Source organism: Rhea pennata, chromosome 4 (genome assembly GCF_028389875.1).
Source record: "Rhea pennata isolate bPtePen1 chromosome 4, bPtePen1.pri, whole genome shotgun sequence".
NCBI classification, from domain to species: Eukaryota; Metazoa; Chordata; class Aves; order Rheiformes; family Rheidae; genus Rhea; species Rhea pennata.
Window position 1 is genome coordinate 48,906,385 of NC_084666.1, and position 27,381 is coordinate 48,933,765.

Genomic DNA, 27,381 nt, shown 5'->3' on the forward strand with positions numbered 1-27,381 from the left:
TAGATCAAGGCCTTATTGGCCTTGCTGTGTTGACTTAAAATAGCGGGGTTAGCCCATCTTTTTTCTTCCACCTGTAGGCAAGTAGAAGATATACTGCCTGTGGCTAAAGCCAGGTACGGCAGAGTAGTGGGATTTTGGGGCAGCAGCAAGAGCTAAGATGACTTTAATGGCGGATCTTACAGCTCTGCTTTAAGAAGTCACTGCTGCCACCTGCTTGCCTCCGTAAAAAGGAATTAGTTGCATGGGGCGCTTCAGTGGTATTTACAGAAATGACTTGAGAAGGTGGGTATGTGCTGAAAATGCAAACTGCCTCTGGGAGGCCGAGGCAATGGCACTCTTCTTTTTTTCCTCTCTTTTTTTCTTCCCCCCCCCCCCTTTTTTTTCCCCCCTCCACTACTCCTCTCCCTCTTTTCTTCTGTGCCTGGTACAAGGACATTGGCTTCCAGCAGCATGTTAGGGCAGGCAGCCAGGGGTTGTAACATTTTAACCTGGCCAAGAACCGCCATAGTTTGTTTAAGGCATTTTGGTATTTTGGGGCAGTTCTCCTTTATGTTTCCTCTAGGCTAACTCTTATCTGGATAAACCACCTAATTTCCAGCCTACATTTATTCATGGCCAGTTTAACTGACTGCAAAATAATAGTTGGATTCTCTATCAGTTAGTGTTTAGGGAGAACATCTGCTCTCTCCTCAGTAGGAGGAGGTCGTTGTTGGTGCTGTAGATGGAGTATTGTATTTCCATTGGCTCACTGACAAGTTAAGTAAAAATGGACATAGACTATGACCCAAATTTCTCTCCACTTGAACTGTATAACAAAACTCCTATTAATTTCAACAGGATAAGTTGCCTGCATTTACCATTGATGCAAGATAACAAATATCCTTTCCTTCCTGGAAGGAGATGATTCTAAAGCTTAAAGAGTTAGAAGGCAATATGTTGAAGGCAGTATGTTTTCTTGTTCTGCTGTGGCTTGCAGAGTTTCAGTAGTGAGAGAGACCAGAAAGTGCTGAATAAGAGATAAACACTGAATAAAAAGTTGTGATTGAAGCTTGAATTTTACAAGTATTTTGGCTTGGATTTTGATCAGTGGAATAATTTAATGATGCTGTTCCAGCACTGCTGACTTTGTTTGCAACAATCTGGAATGGTTTCAAGATGGGAAATAGGTGTCTGGGTAGGGTCCACTGAGCAGAACGATATACAGTGTGTTACCTGGTGTCATTGCACGCGCAGGACTACGGTGATTGCCACTTTGCATCAAATAATAGGTTCAGTCTTGTACTAGCTGGTGTCATTTTGTTTGCATTGTTCCTCGTGATGGAGCTGTAGTAGAATGCTCCATTAAGAAAGAGTAAATTATTGTTATGAAAATGTGGGATTTTTTTCTTTCTTCTAGAAGCTCAAATCTTTCCTCAGCAGGAACCTGCTGAGGAACCTCTCTTAAGGTGATTAAGGTGAACCTCTCTTATGACAGTTGACATAATTCAGGTGAAGAGGTTTGTAATTAGGTGGTTTGACGATGTGTGCAAGGGACTCTGCAATACTGTACCTCTGGTCTTTTCCCCCTTTATCCACTGTTTGCCCCTTGCTGGAAGGGCATCTTGTGAGGATTCACTTTTCTCTCCTAACTTCAAACTGACATCTTCTGGCATGCTAGAAAATACACCTTACTTTCTGAGGTTTCCAAACTTATTTTGAACTTCAGGCCTTTGGCAAGTTTCTTATTGGTTTCTGCTTGTTTTTCCAGAGAAACAACAAAATGTGTTTTTTTGAGTTCTCTTAAAATCATTTTAAATGGTGGACAAGCTTGAAAGGGATGCAGGTTTTAGTCTAGCAAAAGAAAGGCTTAAGTTTTGGTTATAAAATTGGAAACAGTTCTTACAGAAAAATGTAAAATCAGGAAACACAAAGTTGGTATACACTACTTGAGCTTTTTCTAATTCTTTTCTAAGCTGCAGAGGCCATGTGACCAGCTCAACTATACTCTTCCTTTGAGGTGCTGTCAAAGAGGGGCTTTTCCCAGTATTTCTTGGGGTCATCAGCATGCCACCTGAGTACTGATGAATTTCAAAACACCCACAGCTTTCACCTTCTTCCCTTCCTTTTCTAACTTAAGAAGGTGTATTTTGCTGTGGCTTTGAATAGTATCTGTAAGAAAGTAAATAAAATACTATGTCAAGTTTGGTTGGGAGCTGAGTTTAGTCTGATAACTGAAGTTTCTTTGATGCATGGGTTTCTTGCACAGGCTTATCTTTTTGGTTACAGTAAGTTGAGTTATAGTTTCTGTGCTCAACCAAAAGGTTTGCAATACGAAGCTTTATGATGACTTAATAAATCATAAATTCCTTATTCATAACAAATTTGATCTGTACAGCTTTTCTGCAGTTTCACAATTTCTAATGTGGTTGATGGATTCCTATAAAGGCCACATAAGCATATTAATGATAACCGCAACTGGTGTAGTATTTAGGGTGCCTGGTGTAAACCATTTGCTTAAAGCACTCATTCCCTAACAGCTGTATTGGTGGTGGTGTGTCCACTCAAGTCCTCCATCTGCGATGTAGCTAGCCTCATCCTGCAGTGATGAAGGCCTTAGTCCCATCTCCATCTGATATTTGAGCCTCTTGCCCAGCTGGGTGCCACCACTGGCTTCTGGAGCTCCTGGGGCTCACCTCCAACATCCTGTTGAGCAGGAGGGCAGCCACTTCCACAGCAGGAGAACATAGTAAACTCAGTTTGTTTCACTTATTCAAGTATTCAACTGTCTGTGGGTAGATGCTGAGAATGAGATGGACTTAAGTGCGAGGCCAGGACCAGAGACATCGGCCCCCTTACAGCTTGCCTTTGGAAGGAATGCAGAAAGTCTGGAGTTAATGGGGGAACACAGGCAGCAGAGACGGGGAAAAGAAGGGATATACAAATTGCATGGGGTTAGAGAGAGATCTCAGAGGAAGTTAGAGAGAGATCTCAGAGGAAGTGGAGAGAAAGAGAAAACAAACTCTTTAAGAGGAAAAAAAAACCAGCATCAGCAAAATAGTTGAGATTTTCTCAATTAGCAGTATTTTTGCTACAGCTCATTGAGAGAAGCTCAACAGCAAGCAACAAAAAAGCCCTCTTCCTCCCAAGGCATCTGCAGTTCTTTGACAAGCTTTATCAGGAGATGTACCCTGCCTTCTCTCTCCCAGTGACGAGGAAGGAAAAGGAGATGATGTTCAAGTTCTAGTAGGAACATTATGAGCAATTCTGTGACCAGTTCATACATGATATTTGTGGCCAAAGAAACTCTCCCTGAGCAGATGGAAACTGGGCAAAGTGATAGATGAGCGGAAATTAGTTATTGTTGTTTGTGGCTGCTCTCACTGCCTGCAAGACTGAAGCTACAGGAGAGGTCACACAGAATGTGATCTGAGCATTAAATTAAGCCTGTAAGGAGACACTCAAGGAACTTAAGATGGATTAACTTAAGGTGTAAAGTTTAAAGCGTATTATTATGGAGGAGGATTAAGCTAAACTGAGCTAATGACACCACTTTTGAGGGAGTATCCACACAGCGGATTCAGTACTTTGGCTCCGCATCTTTTATTATTTAAGTTCATAAAAGTCTGCATATAGATACATGCCTTTATATTTGAGATGTTCACATTCTCAGTTTTCCATGCTACAAAATAAATATGCTGCATTAGAAGTAGATCTGGGTTATTTTTCTTAACAAAACATTGGGCTAACATAGAATTCTGTTTTGCTTTTTCCCCACAGCAGTAGTGGTGTTTGTGATGACTTGGCGGCATTTACTCTTAGATGAGGCATTCAGTAAGCAGGAAAAAACTTTGTTCCTGTTATATCTATGTGCCCTCAATTTGTATGAAAAAGAACTGTCCCATTTTTCTTAATATGTGAGCCATTTTATTGCTTTACTTTGTTGTTATTCTCATAGTGTTGGGATACCTGGGATGTTGGAATCTACATTTTCCCAAAGCTCCGTAGCCTCTTATTTTACACTGTGTGGATTAAAATCAAATGCACTGTTAAATACATAAATGCTCAAAAAATTTTCTCTTGCATTAAATAGAGTCATAAATTAACTGATATAACTTGTAATAAGTAATAATTTGTAAATAAGGAATACATTTGACAGAATTAATTTTCAGGAAGAAAGCTGATTTGAAATTACAGCTTTGAGGTATGTTAAATAAACTGCTTAGTAACTAGTTCTGTGTATGATTGTCACCTACAAACAATGTCATGAGGTCTTCCTCATGAAGATAAGATAAGAAGGGATAAGAAGCTCGAGAGAAAACCTCAAAATGTTTCATTTTGTTTGCTATGTGGCTTGTGGTATCAGATGAAAAGTCTAGCACTTCGCATGTCTCTGCAAGTCAAGCTAAAGTTGGTAAAGATCCTGCTTAGATTCCAGCTTGCAATCTGTGCATAACAGCTGAAGGTGTATTTGTGTATTTTTACCTGACTACGTGACATCTGCAAATGAAGCTGCTGGTAGTAGTTGGTTTATATTCTAAAATTGAAGAAATTATCTTTGGTGCCCTGTAGAGGTAATAACAGATGTAACATACTATTCTTATTTTAAATTCTGCTAGTCTGTAGGCTTCTAAAATACGGTAAATTAATGTGTATTTTTAAAATACAAAGGTTCGTTTAGTACTTGCTTCTCAGTACCTATTCCTTTGAGTCTCGTGGGAGCCACCAATATCTGTACTCTAGATTTGGGTTCGGTAATTTCAGACGAAGGAAGGGGAGCAGAAGCAGGGGGATGGAGACTGCTTTCTGAGGTCTTTGGGGGTCTTTTGTCTTTTACATCCAGCTCTACTCAAAAGTACCAGTGGCAGTGTGGCCTGGAGGCAAAATCAACTAGTCAGGCGAGGGGATCTCAGCTGATTTGGAGGCACTTGCAGTTGAACCCTCCGGTGGTTCTAGCTGTCCCCCAGGGCCGGCAAACGGGCTCCAGCATGGGAAGGAGCCTGTTGCGGGGAGCAACAGGCAGATCCTCCCCTACGGCGTGGGCAGACCCTCAGTCTGGGAGCTCACGCCTGAACCCAGGCACAGTCCTGGCAGTGGCATGATGCTGAGATGCCTGCTAGCCCACAGTGTCAAACGCCTCGCGGTGCTTCCCGGCCACGTGGACTGGCTCAGCGTGCCCGGGCTCGTGCGGGGAAGGCAGTAGCACAGCAGCTTTCAGTCTGCCCGTTCACCTAAATCAAGCGGCATGTGTAGTTGTGCAGATCCTTGCTTTGCTCTGTAGTCCTTGTTCTTGTGATAGTCTGATCCACGTTAGATAGGGCCACTTTGCATGTGTTAATAAGCACTTGAGCAAAGTGTGCAAGTTGCGTTTGTAAGTCCTTTGCAGCAGTGACTTTTGTGTTTGTGTCCTCAGTGCTTAGTAAAATCAGCAGTGGGTTCTGTTCCTCTAAAAAGAAGACCAAGTGGTATTTTAGTTAACATTCAAAGCGATTGAAGACTATTTTCTTCTGTTCTTTTTCTTCCCTGTAATCCATGATGTGTAATAAAAATAAATAAGAACAGCTTTACTACTACTGTAGAAGAACAAGCTGGAAGTTCTTGGTCTCATGAAGAGGGTGGAGCTGGGGAAAAGTGTAGAATCCATGTAACGATGGGGAGTCCGCTTTATTAGTATGAAAGAGGAAAATAAAATCTGCTCTGGCAATAGTGAAATAAAACACCAGGAAGATTACGTAAGTCTTTGTTTGCACACAGTATGATTTTTCTCTTTCACCAGCCAATTTGTGTATTTGAAAAGTCAGTTGCTTGGTTAAAATAATTAGCTGAACTTCATCCAGTTCCCCAATTACATTAAAAATGTTTGAAGAAATATAGACAATAGTTGTTGAGCAATTAAAAAAAAAAAAAGATAGTAGTGGTCACTGAACAATTATAACGCCTCATCAAAGTATCCACATATATATCGTATTTTTAAAGTGAGAGACAGGCAATTCTCAGTGACTCTTTGCTTTTGACTTTTGTGGTTTGGGATACCATCTTTAGAAATAAATCAAAATCCTAATTAATTCAGTCTGGAACTAATGCAGGTTAGGTTAGCCTGAGGTTGCTTGAGAAAAGGGAGTTAAGATCTGAAATGTATCATAAAGTATTTACAGAAAAAATGTAAACTGTGAATGCAAAACATGTAACTTTATTATTTTATTATACATCACACAAAAGTCTGTATTAATGAATAAGATTTTGATATTCTTTCATTCCAAACTATCACAGATGATTATTTTGGAAAATGATACACAATTTTAAAATACATTTTAGTGTTTTAATATGAGACCATTGCATCAATTTCACTAGGAATTCCCCATAGGAAGTCCGGTGCAGTATAGTAACATGAACCTCAGTTACTAGAAAATAATTTCTCTTCATTTTTGTTGTTTGTACGTGTTCATCCTTGGAGCTAGACTTGCTGTATTTTCAGCCTTTGAAATGGAGGCTACTTGGGAAGCATGTATAAGTGTGGGCATGGCTGACGCACTAGTCATCCCAATAATATCTTTTAGCCCATCCACAGCATTAAAATTCAAATTCCTCAATGATATAAAGGCAGTAACATGAAGTTGTGCATTTTATTTTGTTTTACTAAACCACTTACTCATTTTCCAGGCTTATCAGCTGCATTTTTACAGGACTGCAGTATATTTGGGATGATAAGAATCAAGATTTCTGCTGGCATGGTGCCAATCCCTGATGCCAGCCCTTTGCTGGCTCTCTGACTAGCATGTCACGGGCAGCAGAGTCCTTTGCTCTGCCATGAGCCTGAGTCTTCCCGTTTTCCGTGGCTGCTGGCAGTGTTGGAGGCTTGTGCGTGAGCTGTGGGTTGTAGTCCACTGCCCTGAATGGTCCCGCTTTGCGTGTGCAGCTGTCAGTGCTCCTTGGCCAGCCACTCCGGTTCATCTCTGCGCCAAACACACTGGTTTCTCCTGAACCTTGATTGATCTAGGATATTTTATTTAAAATACGCACATAATGAATGTAGCTTCCCCTATTGCAGCAGTTGTGACCTCTTTAGCAGGCTCATTTCCATGAGCCAGGGCAGAGCTGAACAAACACTGACAGTGGAAACACGTCTAGAATGTTTTTGCTTCTTCAGAAACATCTTCAGTACATAAAACTCAAATGATATTTCTTTTTATTTCTGCTCCTTTAGGGGGTAGATGGGGTTGGACATTAATGTTATCTGTAGTGTGCCTAGTAGCTAAGTGAAATCAACAGCCACTTCTGGATGACTTAGGAGGCTAGAAAGGCTGTGCCCACAGTCCCCCAAAGCTAATTTGCAGTGTCCAGGAGCACAAGGGCAAGGCAGCTCTATGGCGTTGGATGGACTCCAACTTCAGCTCGGTAGTTCCCACCTCACCCAGCTCATTACCTGATACGAATTTTGAGGCTGCAGTTTGTCTTACTGACCTCTGTGGTGAGGGCTTGGTTTCCAGGTTGCGCCTCACTTTCCTAATGCTTGGGCAACCCTGTATGTTTTGTGTTCTCACATATTAATCGTCTGTTTTGGTTTTTTTTTTCTTTCTTTGCAGGGAACGGATGCGCCAGTCTGCTATGTTTGAACTGTGCCAGGGGATGCACCAGATCAGTCTGCAGTTTGTTCGCTTGCAGCTTAGCTTTGAAGAATACACTATAATGAAAGTTTTGCTGCTGTTAAGCACAGGTAAGTTAGATTCATAATTACGTGAGAATACTTGAAAATATTTCAAGTCATGAAGAGGTGCAGTGATTTTTAACTGGCATAACAAAAGAGCCAAACTGTCTCCAGCAGGGCCAAGGAAAAGCTTGTTTTTATGTTTTAGGATTTATCTGTAGATTTCTCTCCATTAGCACAGGAACTATCTTTGTAGTTTGAATGTGTCATGTGTATTAGGAAGACAGTAGAGGCTGAGCAAGGGGCTTTGGCCCTACTCCCTGTATGTGAACTGCGAAAGTCAGCCACACATACCAAGAAAATGCATCCCTGAAGCAGGGTGGCAACAGCTGTGTTATCTTGCACTGTGGGGATTTGGGAGAAATCCTGACTGAACACTCAGCCACCGGTTTGGGTGACTTAATGGCACCTTCAAGATCAAAAGATGTACATTCTCTGTACTGCAAGATGTGTGCTTTTGCATTTGCCAAGTAAAATGAGAATGGTAAGGCCTCTGGAACTGTAATAAATGATAGTACATGCTCTATTTTTCTCTGGGTATCATGCTTTGAGATTTTTTAGGATACAAAATTACATTGGGTGTTCATCACAAAAATGTGGAGTTATTAGCAGATGTCTTGATCTTCTCTTACTAAGAAGTATTCAGAAACTCCAGCCCCACTGTAACTGTATAAATACACAGACATTTTGCATGTGACTCTTCCACTAGGCTTAATGACAAAGCCAATTACTTGTAAACAAACTTTCTTCTGTATAATCATTCTCTTTTCTGTGGGATTCACTCAGTGACACCGTCACAAGATAACGCATCATCTTGATTGCTGGGAATTTATGATGTCACTTCGGGGAATTCATGAGACAAGAATTCTTCCAGCACAGTTAGGCCCACTGTGGTGCTGAGCAGGGAGAGGAAGACCAGGGGATCAAAGGGGCCAACTGCAGTTTTTCTTGCTCTAACCTGGATCAGGGGCTGCTATGGCTTATGCCAAACAGAGCATCTCCCTGTTTGATGCCGAGCAGAGCTGAGCACACCCTTCAAGATCTCACTGTCTTCTTCCAACTGGTTATTACCGCATCCTTTGCCCCAGCAAGCTGAGAGAAGATGCAAGTGACAAATGTTAGTCCTGTTGGTGAGTGTGGTGCTGGAAGGCGATCCTCACTGAAACCACAGAAGGACTCCAGAGTTAGCTAATGCAGCAACTAATTTAGATGTCCAGAAGCCTCCTGAAATCACCAGTGATGGTGTGGGCATGTGGTTTTAGGCCGGGTTAGGTGCCTGCAAAGGGGTTTGTAGCATCCAGCAAAGCTGAGTGGTAACTGTTCCTGGTGAGGCAATTGGGCAGGCGCTTTCTCCCTGTCTGTCATGTCTTTCGCTCTGACCTCACCCCGTCCCACCCAGCCCACAGTTCCCTGGTTAAGGTGCCTGCCTTTGAAGGAGGACGTGATGCTACAGTTCCTGTCCCTGCTGGAGGCAATTTGGATCCACTAACAGAAACCTCCTCAGGCTGTAAGTTTTCTGGGCTTGGCTGTCTCACTCCCTCCTGCCTCTCTGCTGTTGAAGCTGTTCCAGTTTACCTGGAGTAATGGCACCGTGGCAGGAGAGAGCCGGCATGGGCCAGGCTATGTCCCAGCCATCTGAGCGGCCTCCCAGGACAGGGAGGACTTGAGCCTCAGTTCCTCCTCCATCAAGCCAGTGAGTGCATTGGTGATGCACCTGGGGGTCTGAGGTGCTCCCTAGGGTAGGCTTGGTTAAATGGGCTTCTTTGAAAGTGGTCACTCCTCGTCTTCCCAGAAACAGCTAGCAGTTCTTAATGTCCATGTGCTGCAGGCGATTTAGCCCTCCAAATGATCTTGAGAACATGCACGGATTGGAGATGGGGCTCTGCTATTTTTTAATCGGCCCAATATCAGAAGAATTTTTCAGAAAAGCACCTAAAGGCATTCTAAAAATGTGGCATTATCTCTTTAAGAAAAGTATTTATTCTTCCCTCCTGAGAGTATTAATTAATGGCTTTAGTCACTATAAGAATCTGTTAGGCGAGATCAGGTTAGCCAGTTAACTTCAGCTGGCTGGTTCCATTTGAAATGCACGCCACAGTCACTAGAAAATCTACCAAAAATGGTTGTTTTGAGAGACCCAGGATACGTACAGTAAAGGAGAGAAAGAAAGGAGAAAAAGGAAATGAAGACAATGATAATACCCAGAAAATGCCATGTGAACAGCAGTAAACCTAATTTCTAATAATTGCACCTTGGTACTTCGTTATGATAGAAAACATCAGGTTTGTTTTCATTTAATTTTTTTTACTGAATCATGCAATGAGCAGAGTACAAGTTATTTTGAAACTTTCATGATGACCACATCAAGGAAGTTTCACTCCATTTACATGTGGAAGAAACCACACATTACAACTCAATTGTTTTCTTGCTTTCCACAGACCATAGATTTTGGGAGCTTGCCAAAAGCACTGCTGCATTTAATAAGTAAAATCAGAAACACCAGGCAAACTTCCAGAATTTCATGTTTTGCTTGAGTTCTCTTTACTTGTGGTCGATCTTTCTTTCTGTCTTAATAATCTGGCTGGAATGATGGTATAATAATTTTCAGGCAGAGCAGTAAAATACATAGTAGTAGACAATGAAAAAATGGCTCTAAGTCACAGTTCTAAGCAACATTTAGGAATACTGGAATACAGATCTGTAAATATTAAAGAAACTGTAAAGCCCTTGTATTTTGTGTAAGGGCCATTGTGTGTTCCCCTGGCCTTACTCATCCTGATTGGTGTTTCTGTATTCATTTAGCTTGGACTGTATTTGCAAATCTATTTCAGACCATTTCTTCTTTCTATCAACCTGACTGATTGAAAGATTTGGAATTTAGAATTTCAAATTTAAATACAGAAGTGCAATGCCAATATTTACCAAGTGGTGGACAGGCTGGTGCTGTTACTGTGTAGGCTTTTTCTAAAGATTCTTCCTGGTACCTTGCTATAGCACCGGATGGTTATAAGTCCTTGCTGGTCACATAGTGGTAGAGCTCCTCCTTGTTTTCCATTGCTAAATTGCTCTAGTAGTCAGCTAGAAGATACTGGTGCTCTTTCTTAGCGCGTCTCTGCTTAAGTAGTTTAGGTGGTTGTTACATGCTTTTTATGTGATTACATGAGAAAGAAGGCAGTTCTTAGGATTTCAAAGAGAACAGATCAACAAGATCATTTCTGTCAAGATGTTAAGCCAGAGTAAGTTAAATTGGAAGGTCGCCTTTTTTTTTTTTTAATGACCTTCCATTTAGCTTACTTTGGATTAGCTTTCCATCTTTCTTAGAAAATAAACTCACTCCTATACAGTGTAGAATTTTATTTTCCTTCTGTGGGCCAGCATTAAGAAATGCGGAGTATATTTGATGGTGAGCAGTATTTGACCAATCTAAGTATTAAAACATCATAACCTGTTGCATAGTGTTGTTGGTAACCTCTTCAAGGGTTTCCTAGAGGCCTGATACGATAAGCAGTTCCTATTGGGTGCAGAACCTATTAGAGTGAAAAGCTATTTGCAGCTGTAAAGAAGCAGTATATTTGCTTGTGCAGTTACCCTTGCTGAAGTCAGCTGCTGTAGAAAATATCAAACCTATTTGTTTTTAGCCTATTTGTGAAATGATCCCTTTGGTAGATGACAACTTAGGATGTGAGAAATGTTTTTACTAAAGGTGGCAATTTTATGTTATGGTCAAACACTGGATCAGGATTCCTGTCTGGAAAACAGTCTTCCATTTAATGCAGAATAACTGTTTTGTTTGTTCTAGGTGTCATGCAGATACTTGCTAACAGTCAAAAAAACTTTACGTGTTACTTGATGATATAAAAACTTGTAGCTTGCTCTTGCATTTCCACACATAAGTTGTGATTCTGTATCTTCCTCTCCTTCCCTCAAGTGCAAGTAATCATTTAAAAATGATAAATCACATTTTCAACTTCTAAAGAAATATTTTTGATCCATCTGCTATTTTTTGTGGTTGGGTCATGTTAAAAACACAGTATGAGGACTGCATGTGTTGTATTTTGGAGATGTTATCTTGTCCTCTGCCTCAGCTAAACCTTTTGCAATCGCAGATCCAGAGATGATGCTTGAATCACTTGAAAATCTGTATGATGTTGTTAATTCCATACCAGTATCTGTAAAATTATGGACTTCACTTAAAGGTTTAATTTTTTCATCGTTTAATTAGTATCTTTTAAGTATGCACAAAAAAAAAAAAAAAGCAATACAGTTAATATTAATATAAGACTGTCTTTTTAATGACAGTTCCCAAGGATGGTCTCAAAAGCCAAGCTGCATTTGAAGAAATGAGGGCAAATTACATTAAAGAACTAAAGAAGATGGTAACTAAATGTCCAAGTAACTCTGGGCAAAGCTGGCAGAGATTCTACCAACTGACTAAACTTCTTGACTCCATGCATGATGTAAGTATAACTCCTCAGGGAGAATAGACAAGTTAAGCAAAAATCTCTCCATTATGGTAAACCAATAGTCTTTAATTGTGTTAATTCGCAGGGAGAAAAAAAAAATCCTAATTTTTAAAACAATATCGGAGAGAAGTTGTTAGCAGACAAATTTAAGGACAACTACCAAACAAAATAAGAAAATATGTCATTAAGGGCTGGGTTCTGCTGCAGCCTTCTTTTGTGAAATGGTAGTGTGTTCCTCTAGTGATCCGGTTAATGTCAATGTGGGTGAAAACTCATGGGATCGGAGGCTATTTGATGGGAGAAATTGTTTTAGATTCTGACCGAAAGCTAGACATAGTACAAACATGCTAAGCGGAGCACCCCCAAGTTGCTTTGCAATGAAAGGTGCTGGATTCATGTGTTATGCATCTAATGTGGTGATGTGCTGTAAGTGTTTAATTGATCTGGTCATCTTTTACAGCTGTGAGTCTAACCATGATGACTTTAAAAGATACATTAAAACTTTGGAGCCATCTTTGGTATTTGAAGCTTTAGTTGAGCTTTTCAAGTGTAAAATTCATTGAATTGTTAGGTTATTTGTACTGTCCTGTCTCATTTCAGTGTAAGGTTTACTTTTATATGCATCTGGTGTGAGATGTGATAATTGGCTCAGGAAACTAAAAGTTTAGTCTTGAAACACCTGGGCTCTTGGTGCCTCATCCTAGAGCAGCTCTGAAGGGTTGTGGTCAGTGTCTAGTGCATGGGACTAGCTTGAGATTTCAGAGTGGGTGTCCACAGCACCAGGCTGTTGAGCTGGGAACAGCCTGGACCTAGCTAATAAAGTGGTAAGTGCGGAAATATCCTTCTCCAGATGTTAGGGATGTGGCTCCGAGCAGCTGCAGGGCCGTATCCGTAGCGGAGCCCGCAGCCCCCCCGTAGCGCACCCATAGCCCTGCACCCAACTCCACGTTTTCTTTTCTAGTGGGGCGAGAGGCAGCAGGACGCTCCATCGTCTCCCTCATCCCTCACCCCCTTCGCGTCACGTTGCCCACGCGGGCAGCCAGTGACCCCATGTTAGGGCCCTCCCCAGCGTGAGGGTTTCCGGCGGGCGCCTCCTGCCCCGTCCGTGTGCCAGCCTGCTGGCGAGGGTGGGCAGGGCCTGCACCGGCCGTTCTGGGCCGCTGTGCGGCACGTAGTGGGAGGCTGCTGGGGCCAGAGCAAGCTTCAACCACCGTTTGGGTAAAACAGAGGAGCCTGCTGAGCAGAGGCCGAAACCCAGCAGCATGCACGAACGGCCTCCCAGGAAAAGCTGGTAAACTGCAGCAAAAGAGCAAGCTGTCCAACACCATCCTCGGTGGGCAGAAAAGTAACTTTGCTGCATGAAGAAACTGCAGCACTTGCTTTCAGAGTCTGCATATAGATGTACTTTCTGTGCTCAAATCTCATAGAGACAGTACAGTATAGTGCACTTCAGGTCAAATCTGTATAAGAGCCTGAGGTCTGTTTACAGAATGTGCATGTGGAATTATTTTTCTAATATTGTTCTGTTGTTCATTAAAACATTGAAAATCTTAGTGGGAGGCAGAGAGAGTATTATTAGTACTGCAGTAATAGCTCATTCTTCAAGGATCAGGTTTCACTTGTTTGGTGCCAGCAAAGGAAGTTGTAGTGTTTTAGTGGAAAGAAAAGGGGATAGGTGATAAAATCATTTGCAAGATACTCACATCTGAACCTCAAGGCAGTTAACAAACCCCTGCATTTACACAGTTTTGTAATCTTCTTCAAAATATGCAGTGTCTATGGTTTGTTTTTTTAGGATGGATGTGTTTGTGTGCTAAAAGGGACCAGATGATAGAATCACACTTAGTAAGAATACCACAGTGTCCTATAAACATTTCCAAAACACAGCATTGTTAACCACTGGAAGCTGAATTAACCAGAGGAAACACTCCTTCAGACTGCTCTTGTGTTTTATTTGATTTTCAATTAAGCCATTTTTACATCACCTTTGTGTTAATGTAGCACTTTATAATACAGGACTTCCTTTAGAAAGTGCTACTGACAGCATTCTCCTTTAAAAAAGACTGAGTTGTCTACACAATAGTGCTTTCTTTCCGAGCCGTTACTTGAGACTTGTTCAACAAAGGCACTTGTTTATTTTTCTCTTTAAAACCAATTTTTTGCTTTCAGTTTTTGAAATTTTATCAGAATAAATCTAGAGCAGTGGTAATATTAATGAGAAGTGAGAATTGCTCTTTTCCCCCTTCTGCCTCTTAGTGCCCCGTTTCTCAGTTTTATCAATGTAAATGCAAATTTTCTGCTAAAATCTTCAGTATAGGAGGACTTATCTGCTGGCATCTCTGTATTTTTAACTTTTTCCATATGGTTTTAAAGGATCAGAATATATTTGGTGCTAAGTGGTCTGACTAGAGCTGAAGTCCCATGTTTATGTGCTGCTGTAGCTACAGCATTGGCATTTACAGCACAAGCCTGAAGGTACTTCTGTTGAGTTGTGCTTATTCAGTCCTCCTGCTGCCTCCAGCATTTTCGTCAGAGCGAAGCGGCGTCTCGCCATTTGTGGAGTTTGCTTTACCTGGGGACAGCACTGCACAGTGAGAGAATGCTGCCTCTTGGCACCTTAGCACTTCTATCAGTCTGATTTTAGTCTTTCCGAGGACTGTGTGAAATAAAAGCATGTCTGAATATCAAATTACAGTCTGCTTGGCTTATATAAAATGAGGAAGAAAAAAAAAAAACCAAATGATGGTTTTACGTTGCTCAGTATATTATGTCATTCATCCACACGGTGAGCATATGTGCAGGTAGAAAAGTGCCGAGGTGAGGAAAACAGCAATTTTCAAGAGGGCCAGGTAGGCACTTCGGTGTTTGAAAAAATCAGCAACTTTCTTTGACGATCCATAAAGCCACTGCGCACAAAAAGTAAAACCAAGAAATAAGAGATCAAAGCCCGTCCTGAGCAAGGCTGGTGAACATGGTTTCACACACGTGTGTGCACGCTCCCGCACTCAGCATTAAGCACCTGTCTGCAGGCTGCCGTTGCCTCGTGTAGCGCTCCCGTGCCCTGGCACGCGCCCTTCCCGCACGCTCAGGCGTGCAGGCAGGGGCGTCTGGTACGACAGGCGCTAGCTGAGGTGTCAGCCAGGTTTTGCCGTGCGCCTTTCCTCTCCCGTGGCATGAGAGAACGGAGAGGAGCTGACTGGTGTCATTTCCTTGCTAGCACTACGCAGCTCAGCCGTGCTCGTGTGGATGGATCCTAGCGCGGGGATCTTAGTGTGTTGTAGGCAACGTCTTAATCAATATCGTTTCCTTCTCGTAGGGATTTTATTTTGAGTGTGGTGATGGGCCGGCTTTAATCGTTTCATGAAGCAGCATTACGTGTTCGGATCTGTAGTGCAGCAAGGACAACTGATCTGTTTCCTGTTCCCAAAATGTGAACGCTTCATTCCTGTGCCCATGGCCACGCGCATTTCAGTGAGAGACATATATGCAGTATTTGGTTGTAGGTGAACTGTGTTATGTGATCAGACTAATGGCATGCAGGAACATTAGAAACAGATGTATTACACATGGTATCAAAAACTTCATTTGGATCCTCCTCTATGTCTCCTGTTGGCTTTGGCAGGAAGCGTTGTATCTTGCATGGCAAGCCTCATTTCGTATGTAGAGTTTAGTGTATGGTTAGGCAGTTTGCAGAACAAAAGCTGAATTTGGTTTCAATCTGGCTGATACTAAACAGACTCCGAGTTAAGAGGGCTTTTGTTTCGATGCCATGACATTAAACCCTAATGTGAACCTCCCCTTGTCTTGGCAAGGCAGAGCACTGAGCTGTCAGTTGCTTGTTGATGTTTTCTGCCAAACAAAAATAAATTCTTTAAGGCTCATGCTGCTGAATAATTAATTTTTTATGGTTCCTGAAGGGAATACTTTATAGCTGAGGTGGATCTTTCCATAGGCTGAAAGAGCCAGGATTACACTCGCTGAGAAAAGCCGACAAGGGGAAGAAGGGCACAGATCCTCAAGGGGCTGTTTCCTGAGCCTGCTACGGTACATGCAAACGTGCCTCTCGGGTGCTTAGTCCCACAAATACGTAGCCACAGATGAGCTCCTCAGCTGTTGCCAGCACCTTTGGGTGCATTTATTCCCGCTGCCGGTTTACCAGTGTTTTGTCCCACAGCTGATGAGCTGTTTGGAGCCTTGTTTAGTCCCAGCGGCTAAACTCTCAAAATAAGGCATTTTCTCTGTTAGCTCGGAGGTTAGATCCAACTGCTAATCCCTGTGTGGCCCCACAGCAAACAGCGATGTAGCGTGTGTACCGGTGTGCCGTGGTAGCTAATACACGTCTGTTGCGTGAGGAGTTTATTCCCAGCTCCCTAATGCAGCCTGCAGCCTGTCCTGAGGGTTGTCTTGCTCAGTTGCTCTTGGTTGGAACTTTTCTCCTGTACGTTAATAGATGTTTCGTGGGTGAGGACCAGACGACCCCTCTTCCCGCCGGAGAGCCTGGGGGAGACGTGCCCAGACTTCCCACTGGCCAGGGGCTCAGGGCTCGTCAGTGGTGTGCGGTACCGCGGGTCTCAACGCTTCCTCTGAGCGCACAAAACGAGTTTCTCTGCATCTTGTCGAGGTGTTAAGTACTAGACTAGTTACGAGTGCCGTGGTTTCTCTGTACGTATGTTTAGGGGGAAAAAAGTATTTCCTAATCAGATGAAAGCACCCGTGTGGGCAGAGCCAGGTTCCATGTTTGCTCAGGTTAGCAAACTTCGAGTGCGTAACCCCTACGCCTAGGTGGGGTCAGAGGCTTCATTCCTTGGACATTCGCCCTGTGTTTTATGGGAGCTTTACTCTTTGTGTTAAGAGCTGAACATTTCCTAAGGAACAGAGCAACTAGAAATTAACCTCTGAGACACTGGGGTATGTACATACCTCTGAGAATCAGAGGGGCTAAATGAATCACCGCAAAGTGACACTTTACCCCCTGAGCCGTCACAGTAATCGTTAATTTACATTTCAGACTCGGGGAGGAGGAGGAATAGAGGTTTAAATGGAGTAGCAAGACCTGTCTGGCAATGTTTTTCCTTAACCTTGTCAATCCTAGAACATGAGCTTTGCATCCACTGCTTGAAGGGGGAAATGAGGAAGGTTGCAGTGGTCCCAAACGCAGCAAGGGCTCTTAGCTGCCCTGGGTGGTGGCTGGCTCAGTGTGGAGCTCGCTCCCTACCAGGGCAGTAGGCTCCTGCTCCAGCTCGGTTTGAAACATGCGGGTTTTGGAAAGCAAGAAGTAGAACACCGCTGCTCAGCCGACTGACAGCAGCTCGTCCTGTCAGGGAGCCTGGCGCAGTGCAGCGGGTCGTGGAGGCTGTGCCCTCGCGCAGCTAGGAGCTGGGAGGGTCACGCGCTCCAGCCCGGTCGTTGGGGAGAAAAGGGCCAGGTGTGCGTCCCTGGAAGGGAAAGGTGAAGGTTTCCAGAGCGGCATCTTTGTCTTACTGAGACTTTTGTCAGTAATAACCGTAGCTAATAATAGCAAGGAATTACTCAGCACTGTGCTGTTACCCAACTATTGTCTTAATTGCTGTATCAGTAGGCTTGATCGCAAAGGTACTCCTGATGCGTGCTGGCAAAGTGACTGTAGCCTTCCATACCGCAGTCAGAGACTGCTAGAGATTTTGTAGTCAGAAAGTGAATTTGGTACAGGAACATGCATCTTTGCAAATGAGGCCCCTTTTACTGTTCCTGAAAATTCAAGGGCACGGTGAGAATCCCAGGCTAAAATCTATTTTTGGTTTTAGTGTAAAACTACTGCAAGTACTTGAGGGTCATTTTAACTGTGTTAACTGCAGAGACTTCACTGAAGGATACATTTTTCTGATTTAAAGAATTGTGTGGTGAAAAAGTCCATTTCCTAGAAATCCCACCCTAATCACAGTCTTACCGTTTCATACTGCTGTTTCTCAGAGGCATTTAATACAGTGTACAAATGCAAAGATTGAAAATGTACAGCTCTCAGTATCACGAGGACCAATGTAGCCTTAGAAGTGTTTAAATGCAGCGCACTAGAGTGGTGATGAAAGATTAATAATTAGTGACTGCAGTGGTAATGGGTTATAGCTAACAGCTGATAATCTTGCCTCCAGAAGGGCTGCTGTGTCTTACTGTCACCCAGCTGACATGCAAGTAAGAGTTCAGACCGTTGTGTCTGGATCCTGGCAGCAGAGTTGGTATTAATTTATTCGTCTGCCCAAGAGGCTGTGGAGCTGCCGTCCCACCCACGTACACAGCCAGGTTTTACTGCCGTCTCCCCAGCGAGTTGAACAGCTACGTAACCCAGCTGTGGGAAGGATGTCCTGGTTGCGTCCTGCAGAAATGGGAATTATTTCAGAGGTGGCCTTCCCTGCGCTGTCTGTGCTCAGCTAAGCTGTAACGCTTCAAGAGTCTTTCAGTAACTACCACAAGCAGAGACTGTAAAAGTAAGTTTCTAGTCGCTGTGACACGACCTGTGAAAACAGCGGTGCTTTCATTCGCGCTGCTTCCTCATGGAGCTGCCTTTCATGCTGCTCTGTGGAGGATGCTGTCAGCATTTCCAGTATAAACTCCCAGAAACAGAGGGTAAGAACCATCAGATAAGATGTGGGTATGAGTTCGTAACCACTGTGATTTTTACAGTCCTCTGAAGAAGAAAAACCAGCAGTGTATCTGATACAGAAAGATCGTAAGCCAAGGCAGATCTGTTATAAATCAAAAAAAAAGAAAAAAAAAAAAAGAGGCTGTTTGGGCCACAAGAGACAAATACTCAATTGTCAAAATTAACATTGCTTGTGGAACCTGAATTTTTCATCCCTTCATCTTCATGCCAAGGTTCCCAGACAGGGCAGAGAAGAACGATCTGCTGAAAATCCTAACAAGCAGGCAGAAAAGAGCACCACTTGTCACTTAATTTTCAGTCTTCCTTCTCCCAGTAGTTGCTATTTCTACAGCCGTCTTTCCCTAGCTGACTTTACAGTATTGCGTACATTTTAGTATCTCTGAGTTGGCCTTTGCTTCTCCCACATTAATTTTTTTTAGGCACTGCTAGAAATACCTCCACAACCTCCAAGCCCATCAAGCTGGTAAGGCTACAGTTTAAAAGCTCCTGCCCATAGTGCCGTGCCTCTTGGGAAGCGTACGGTGTGCTTCAGCTCTGAGTTCTTAATACTGTTGTTTTGTTAACGTAGTTATTACTAAATATGTTAAACTGACAACTACTTAAGGTAGCAAATTATAAAGTTACCACAAATAAGAAGGTCAATTCATACAGGACCAAAAAATTTAGAGGGCTAATAAGTGGGCTAATAATACATTATCGTTTAGGTACCAAAACCATGTATTACATGATAGGAAGTTCTAGATTTTTTTTTCTTTTTTTTTTTTTTTTTATTGCTGGGTGAACTTTACCTTTGCTCCTCTATGGTGATACTCATACTGCGATATGTTGTGACAGTATCCATGAGCACATCTTGTGCTTTACCTACAGGACTGTTGCATTTATTGTATAGCATGGATTATGCTGTCTTCATCAATGTTAGTATTCTTCATTTCTCCTTTATTCCACATATTAATCAAATGTATATACATATATATATGTATATATGCACACACACACACAGAATATTACTAAAAGCTTCCAGTGAAGGCAGAATGGATAGTTTCCTCATAGGCTGTTCTGCGATACCTACCACATTGCTTCAAAAGCTTCACAAAAAATCAGCCCTGCAAAAATGGGAGTGTTGAGCCGAAGTTAGCCTGAACTTCAGGGAAGTGAGGCAGCAGCGCAGAAGGGCTGAGCGGGCAAATTCTGAGCAGGCTCAGCCCAGCCCCACCGCTTACACGCAGCGCTGTGAACTACTCACGCTCAGGTTTAGGAAAAGCAGGACACTTACGTCGCAGGTCACAACCGCAGTGGTGCTATGATGTGAGGCCTCATTTTGTTTGCTTAGGCGCTGGCATTCGATGACGCAGGCAGAGAGCGCGCAGTGCGCGTGCACTGAGGGACGGTTGCCCTCACTCTTCCTCCTTTGTTTTTGTGCGTGTTTGGAACATTTCCTGCATACAGCGTAGACAGGAACAGCTTCCTTTTAATGGCTATATGGGTTTACAATGAACATCAGCAGACTTTTTCTTCCTTAAAAACAAAATTATGTCTATCCTACTTACTTAGCATGCACCTCTGTGTAATTAATCAGCATTGCCTGATGACGTGCTGCATCATCAGGAGCGAACGACGCAGTAGCAGACACTTGCAGTGCTCAGCAGCAGAACTAGGCATGTGTTCAAGTGATCCCGGCACCTCCTGCACGTTGTTTATAAATTTCTAATGTATTTTCAAGAACACTTGTGAAAATACTGACAATAAATAATGCGTCATGCAAGAAGGTAGTCTGCTGTTGCCTGTAGCTTGCAGTTTTTTTCCAGCCTTGCAGAGATACACTTTTACCTTCTGTATCTTTAATGGGGCTTTGCTGGGGAGTTCAGCTCTTCATTTAAGAATTGATACAACAGACTTGTATTTGATAAACAGCACAAGCAGAAATGGTGTAAGTAAGTAAGTGCTCTGTAAGGACAGAAGGTAGCAAAATTAATTAAGCAGGACATAAATTGTGACTTTTAAGTAACACCAGTCCTAGTGTTTCTTCAGCAAAGTAGCACAAGGCAGTAATTTGGTGAGCTATGGTGGAAAATAATGCTGCTAAGTGAAACCTAGGCAGGTGCCATTTGCAGGTGCTCCGAAGTTGACTTCCTTGCTTCTTGAACGATGTGCATTGCATTTTGCTAAAGGAAAGACTGCAGCAGCTCCAACCTATTGTAAGTCACACCAAACAAAAAACTATGCTTGAAATGACATTGTCTTCTTATTGAAGATCATAAACAAGTACTGCTTGAGTGTAACCTAGCACCGTGTAAAACTAACACAGCAAAAGCTTGCATACGCGTAGGCTGAGCTGTGAGATTGCTTTGCCATGTTTTTATCATTAAAATAGAAAAATGATCCCCTGAGCAGTGAGGCTGAATGAGGCCTTCTGGCCTTCAGAACTCTCTTGCTCTTACAGTGTGTTTGTCTTACAGTGGAGATAAGCTGCAGTTTGTGATTTTGGGTGGAGAAAATAGCACCAGACAGAAGAAAAAAATTAAAATGCTCAAAAGCCAAGAAGTTAATGTTTATTTCTTGGAGTGTGGTTAAGCTTCCTATAATGCATAGTCCAAAATGAAGAGCTGTAACTAACTTATAAAAACTGCAATGGGAAGAACAACATTTGAGACAAGGTAGAAGCTGAAGTAAATTTATTGGTGCTTTTGAGATATATGGTATTTCCCTCCTCCCACACACATGCCAAAAAGCTGATGGTAGCAGTAGACCATATACTGTTCTAACTCATATTCCCCCTAGAGTTTGGGGAGGCCGCCTTTATTAGGGTTACAGAATAGCCATTGGGTGCCATTTGAGAGAACTTCGATATGGTTTCATCTGTGCCAACTTCTGCCACCCAGAATAAGCCAAAGGAGCTTAAACCAGTGCTAGGCATAAGGTGCAAACATATCAGGTGTTCTGCTGGCAGTCATATATTAATATAAATATTAATTAATGTAAAACTAACTTACTTAATAGTCAACTCCATATTTGTGGTGGTAAAGTTTCCTTCTCTAGCACTGAAGGACTACTCAGAAAGTTTTATCTTTAAAATTTTCTTATGCTCTCGGCTTCACCTCAGCATTGTACATCATAGGTTGGAGAAAGTGCAAGAGGGCTGCTAGCCTGCAACACAACGGAGAACAGGTTCCTTAAAAGAAAATACTTCCTAACTAACTACTGCCTCTGTAGTTGGATGGGTAGTAATCAATCAGGAAAAGAGAGAGTGTGTCTAAAAAACTTTATATATAATGACTAGAAATGTTATAGTTTTATGAACAAATTTGTATGACTGTGGTGCTGTAAAACCCACACTGCTACAGTGTGACACCGTATTCATTCCTTTCAGCCCAAATCATTAGTAGTTCTGGCCTTTTAAGTTGTGGCCTCTGGAGAGTCCACTGAAGTTAACCCTATAATCTGATTTAACAAGCATGTATCCAGCTGAAATTTAGAGCTATAATAATGTATGGCAGATATTTTTCCTCTGGGCAGAAGGCTTTATTTTCATGGACTCTACCTATACTTTTCATGGTGGCTCACTGACTGTTCGTGAAAGGAAAAGCAATTACGCTGAAAAATCAAATCTGTGATGTTTTGGTTTCTTTTCATTATTTGATTTTTAACTTGGTAGTCTATTTGCAAGGGTTAAAAATCAGAACTCAAACCAAAGAATCCAAATCCCAAAGTGCTACCTAACCCATTAGCATAAGAAAGATACCACTTCTTAATACTGTCCGTTATTATATTTTACGTTTTGCTATTTTATTATAAACCATTGTATGCAGAACTCTGTGCATTTTTCCTAAGAACTATTTCTTTCTGTATTTCAGCTTGTTAGTGACTTGTTGGAATTCTGTTTCTACACCTTCCGAGAGTCTCAGGCACTGAAAGTAGAGTTTCCAGCCATGCTGGTGGAAATCATCAGTGACCAGCTACCAAAGGTGGAATCTGGGAATGCCAAGCCCCTGTACTTTCACAGGAAGTGATAGAAAATGTCTTAAGTGGAAGAACTTTGCCTTAAGTTTCCCTGTGTTATTCCACACCCATGAAGGACCCAAGAAACCATATTTTAAACATGCTATTTACACTTGTTCAGCAGTCTCTGAGTAGTCTAAAATCATGAAGGGTTTGGGGAATGGAAAACAGTTGACCTGGATTTGGCAAGACCTAGATGTTTGGAAATTACCCCCTTACCCTAAAACATTTAGAAAATGTTCCTGTTCCTCTGGATGAAAAGCCATATCTAGTCAATAACTCTTTGATTTTGATATTTTAACAGACGGAGTTTTAAATATGCCATGTAGTTTCTGGTATTCTTTGCTTGTTTTAAAAGGGTTCAAGAACTAATAAGAACTTTTTAAAGCTTACCCTTGGTTTGCACATAAAACGTAAAGTCAATATGGGGCATTAATATTCTTTTCTTGTAAAAAAGAAAAACAAACAAAAACTACACACACACACACACACACACACACACACACACACACACACACACACACACACACACACACACACACACCCCTAATGTGTAAAGTAATAACAGAACATTTGGTGTGGAATACTCTGTTATCCCCACCTGTGGCATTTGTTATCCCATCATAGCTGATATACACTGTGTTAAGTGTCCATTTACTATTTAATTAAGGAGGATAAGATGTGAAAACAAATGCCCTGGTATCAATTTATAGTATCTATTGTGCTGGCTTTACAAATAATTTTTTGCAGTCTTTTGCTGTACTGTACATTGCTGTATGTATAAATTGTGAAGGACCTGAAATAAGGTGTAAGGAACTTTTGTAAATGAGACAAAAAAAAATCTTTAATGGTTAATAGGATGAATGGGAAAGTATTTTTGAAAGAACTCTATTTTGCTGGAGACTATTTAAGTACTATCTTTGTCTAAACAAACAAGGTAATTTTTTTGTAAAGTGAAATGTTCTGCATGCATAATGAACCGTTTACAGTGTATTTAAGAAAGGGAAAGCTGTGCCTTTTTTAGCATCATATCTAATTTACCATCCCACAGTATCTGTTGTAAATAACCACACTTAATCTTTTTCAGTTGTATTTAAGCCTTTCTGTTTTCCTCTATATTTTTCTCCCTTTTGTCTCTCGCTTGCAAGTGTATGTGACTTGAGCACATCTTAGAAATCCTGCTTCATATTTCTGTAGGAAACTACACTATGTTGTGTTTGTCACTTTTTGGAGGTTTCATTTAACAAGACAAATTACAGTGTCTCCAAAGCTTTTGCCAGCTTAATGATATAGCGAGTTCTTGCCCTCTATTCCCCCCTGTCCCTTCTCCCTCTTCCTCTCCCTCTCTCCCTCCCTCTCCCTCTCTCCCTCCCTCTCTCTCTCAGGGGAATAAGGGTGAATGAGACGTTGAATGATTTTTCTTTTTTTTATTAAGGTTTCCCAAATTGTTTGTTTCTCCTTTGATTACTGAATACATGCAACTTACTTATCTTAAAAGGTCAGATTATTATTTCAGATTGGCCATTTCTGATTATGATGAAGGGATCATGCAGATCATTACAGTAAGTATACGGAGCAGATGTGTCCTGAAGAGCAGGGATGGTAAGGTACTGATAAGGGCAGATTAGCTGGGTAGAATTTTTAGTGATAAACTCAAAACATGCTTAATTTTGTAAGAATTTTTGTAATAACCAGAACACATCTGAGAAGACAAGTGTTCACACTACAAGTTCAACTCAGTTGGTCTGATTTTGTCTCAAAATGTTTTCTCTAGAGACAGCTGCAAAGAAAAACTTTTGAGGTGATTTTCACTATTTCACAATTTATAAGCAAATACAGAATTTTGGGATAGAATAGAGGACAGGTGAACTTTTCTGAGGCTCACTGTTGCTATCATATGCTAGTTTAAATAGAATAGTTTTTCAGAGTTCTAATCTGTAGTGTTCTCTCTGGGTGACACTGATATTTTTGAGCTAGAGTTCTCCCTTGAACGGCCAGAATGTAGCATTTCTTTTAAAGGTGGTCTAATAAAAATTATGTACCCTTTCTGATTCAAAATTTTGAGGTGCGCTTTGGTGCACTTAAGACAGTCAGTGCTACTTGTCTTTCTTTTTAAATGACACCTGCCTTATGCAATGGGTAATCTGTAAAGACTGTATTCAGAGAGATCTTTTTATATATAGATACATACATATATTATTTGCATTTTGGAAGTCTAATTCATAAGCAGATCTTTCAATACTGACCTGCACAGCAATATGAAAGCCAAACTTCCAACATGAGACACACAGCATGCAGACTGGTTGTTTACAGTAAAGGAATAGTCACACATCCATCCTTTCATTTACCTTTTTTTTTGGTTGTTGTTGTTAAAGTCTAAAATAGAAAATTTCAAAGCCAGGTTTTGGGTGAATACAGTCTGCAGCAGCTTTTTATATTAACAAAGTTACTGCCTCCTTTTCTGTCTCAAAGTAACTTTGCTTGATTAAAATAGCAAAGCCATATTCTACACTTCACTGTTAAATGCCTGTCCCAGTCCAAATTGTCGTCTGTTTGCTCTTATTTTTGTACCTTATTACTTTTAATCTTGGTTTGGTACAATTCATAATTCACAGAAACTTCATATAATTAAACACACTAAATTAGTTTTAAAAGCAATTTATATCTTTATGCAAAAACGTATGTCTGTCTTTGCAAACAACTGTAAGCAGATTATAATAAATCCTTTACTTTAATCACCTGTTGTTTATGAAACCATTCATTGATTATTTTTTTTCGAGATCATTGAAGTAATAAATAAAATTGGATATAGATGTTGTAAGAGGCAGTGTTCTCTTATCAAGGACACTTAAGCAGAATAGCCATCACTTTTTTATCTAAACCTGTATAGCAAAAAGCTACAAAAATAGTTTTCAGCTACCAAGTTACATTATTTTGAATTTGTTTAGAATGAAATAGGCATTTGTCTCCCGCAAAATACAAGACAAACTAAAAAAATCTTCTAAAAATGGGCTTCTGTTCATTGAGATAAATTATTTTGTTGCAAGAAAGAATGGGGATATACAGCAAGAGCATTGTATACACAGTTAAAAATGTAAAATAGTGTTAATGTACTGCAGTGGGTATTTCAGGAATACTACACACTGTGCAACTGAACAGTTGTGCAAAATAAAATAGAAAGACTAAAGTTTGCAATATCAAAATCTTATTAAAAAGATACTTTACAATCAATAATGCAAAAAGCTAATTCACAGGGTGGTGTTTTTCACTGACTTGTTTAAACATTTATGAAATTAAACAATTCTACAGTTAATGCACTTTTAATTGTTTATTAAAGATCTGACTTTTTCTTTTTTTAGAGCAATGTTTTCAGCTGGAGGTCAATGACTTGATAAAATAGACAGCAGTTCTGAGGCCAGGAAGCTCAGAGGAATGTTTAAGAATTCTTGGAGTTTAACTAGATTCCTGGATGAAAAATAAAAGCAGCCAGCAGTATGGTGTAAACAGTAAAATCTATGCATAATGATGCATTTATAATTAGGGGTTTGCTTCTGTATGTTTAAAGCTTTTTAAATAAATAGAAAATATTGTTTGGTCTTTATGTTAATGTCTGCAAGTACCTATTTTTTTTATATATAAATTGTACAAATATACATGAATTAAACTGGTTTGATTGCAAGTATTTCTTGCACTTTAATCTCAACTAGCTGCTGGTGCAGTGATTTCCTTAGAAACAAGCTTCTATGCATTTCCAAGCAATATTAGACAACGTAAAACAACCAACAACAAAACATCTTCTTCCATCTTGAGGTTTGTTTGGTGTTTACCAACCCATTCTTTTAGACTACTGATGCACATACAGTGGGCTTCAGCCGCAGAGCAGCTGCGCACACTGCGGGGTAAGAACTGCCCGGTCTTGGAGAATTTGCTTCAGTTACTTACTCTGGACAGCCGTTTTCCAGATGAGGTGCTGACACCGGTACACACGTGTGCACACACACGCGGTACCTCCCACTTGAACAGAAAAAAACGCAGCAATCTTCAGTACCCAGACGCCTGCGTCCAGCTGCACTTCGTCTAGAGGTTGTGGTACCTATCGAGCAAGGTTAGAAATTCTCTCATGGAAATAACCATTATCTGTTTTACATACACAAGATTTCTCAAGGTAACAAATCAAACTGCCTTCTCAGAGTCACATCTTTTCCAATTACATTAGCAAAGTTAGTTAAAAAGGGAAACACAACTCTTGCTGTGCTGGTTCATTCTGTGCACTGCCACAGACCTTCGCTGCAGAGTGCCTGTCTGTCTGGGGTGCATGACCTCCCTTCACTGCATTTTGGTTTTTTTAATAACAAACTGCACAAACTTTTATTTCCAAAAAAATCTTGTGTCTGCTTTCTGTTTGCTGAGCTGTCAGAATGAAAGAATATAGAGGATCAGCAGTTTTAAGAAAAACTTTGAATATGCTTAGAAGGCATATGCACGTGACAGCACGTACCTGTCACGTGCTGCTCTAGTAATGAGAAAACGCTTTCACTACTTACTTACTTACTTAAAAACAACGTGGAACTTGTAATCTGACCTCAAGCTGGGGCACTGCTTTG

General features: G+C 41.2%; 1 protein-coding gene across 2 annotated transcripts in view; it reads left to right on the forward strand.

Annotated features, from left to right (window-relative positions):
• The window catches only part of NR3C2 (nuclear receptor subfamily 3 group C member 2), a 222,757-nt gene extending 196,379 nt beyond the window's left edge, over positions 1–26,378 (forward strand). For both annotated transcript variants that reach the window (XM_062573876.1, XM_062573877.1), the window contains exons 7-9: positions 7,560–7,690; positions 11,981–12,138; positions 22,633–26,378. In XM_062573876.1, the coding sequence (XP_062429860.1) occupies positions 7,560–7,690; positions 11,981–12,138; positions 22,633–22,788 (445 nt within the window). In that variant the 3' untranslated portion in view covers positions 22,789–26,378. The remainder of the gene's footprint in view (positions 1–7,559; positions 7,691–11,980; positions 12,139–22,632) is intronic.
• The last annotated feature ends 1,003 nt before the right edge of the window (positions 26,379–27,381 follow it).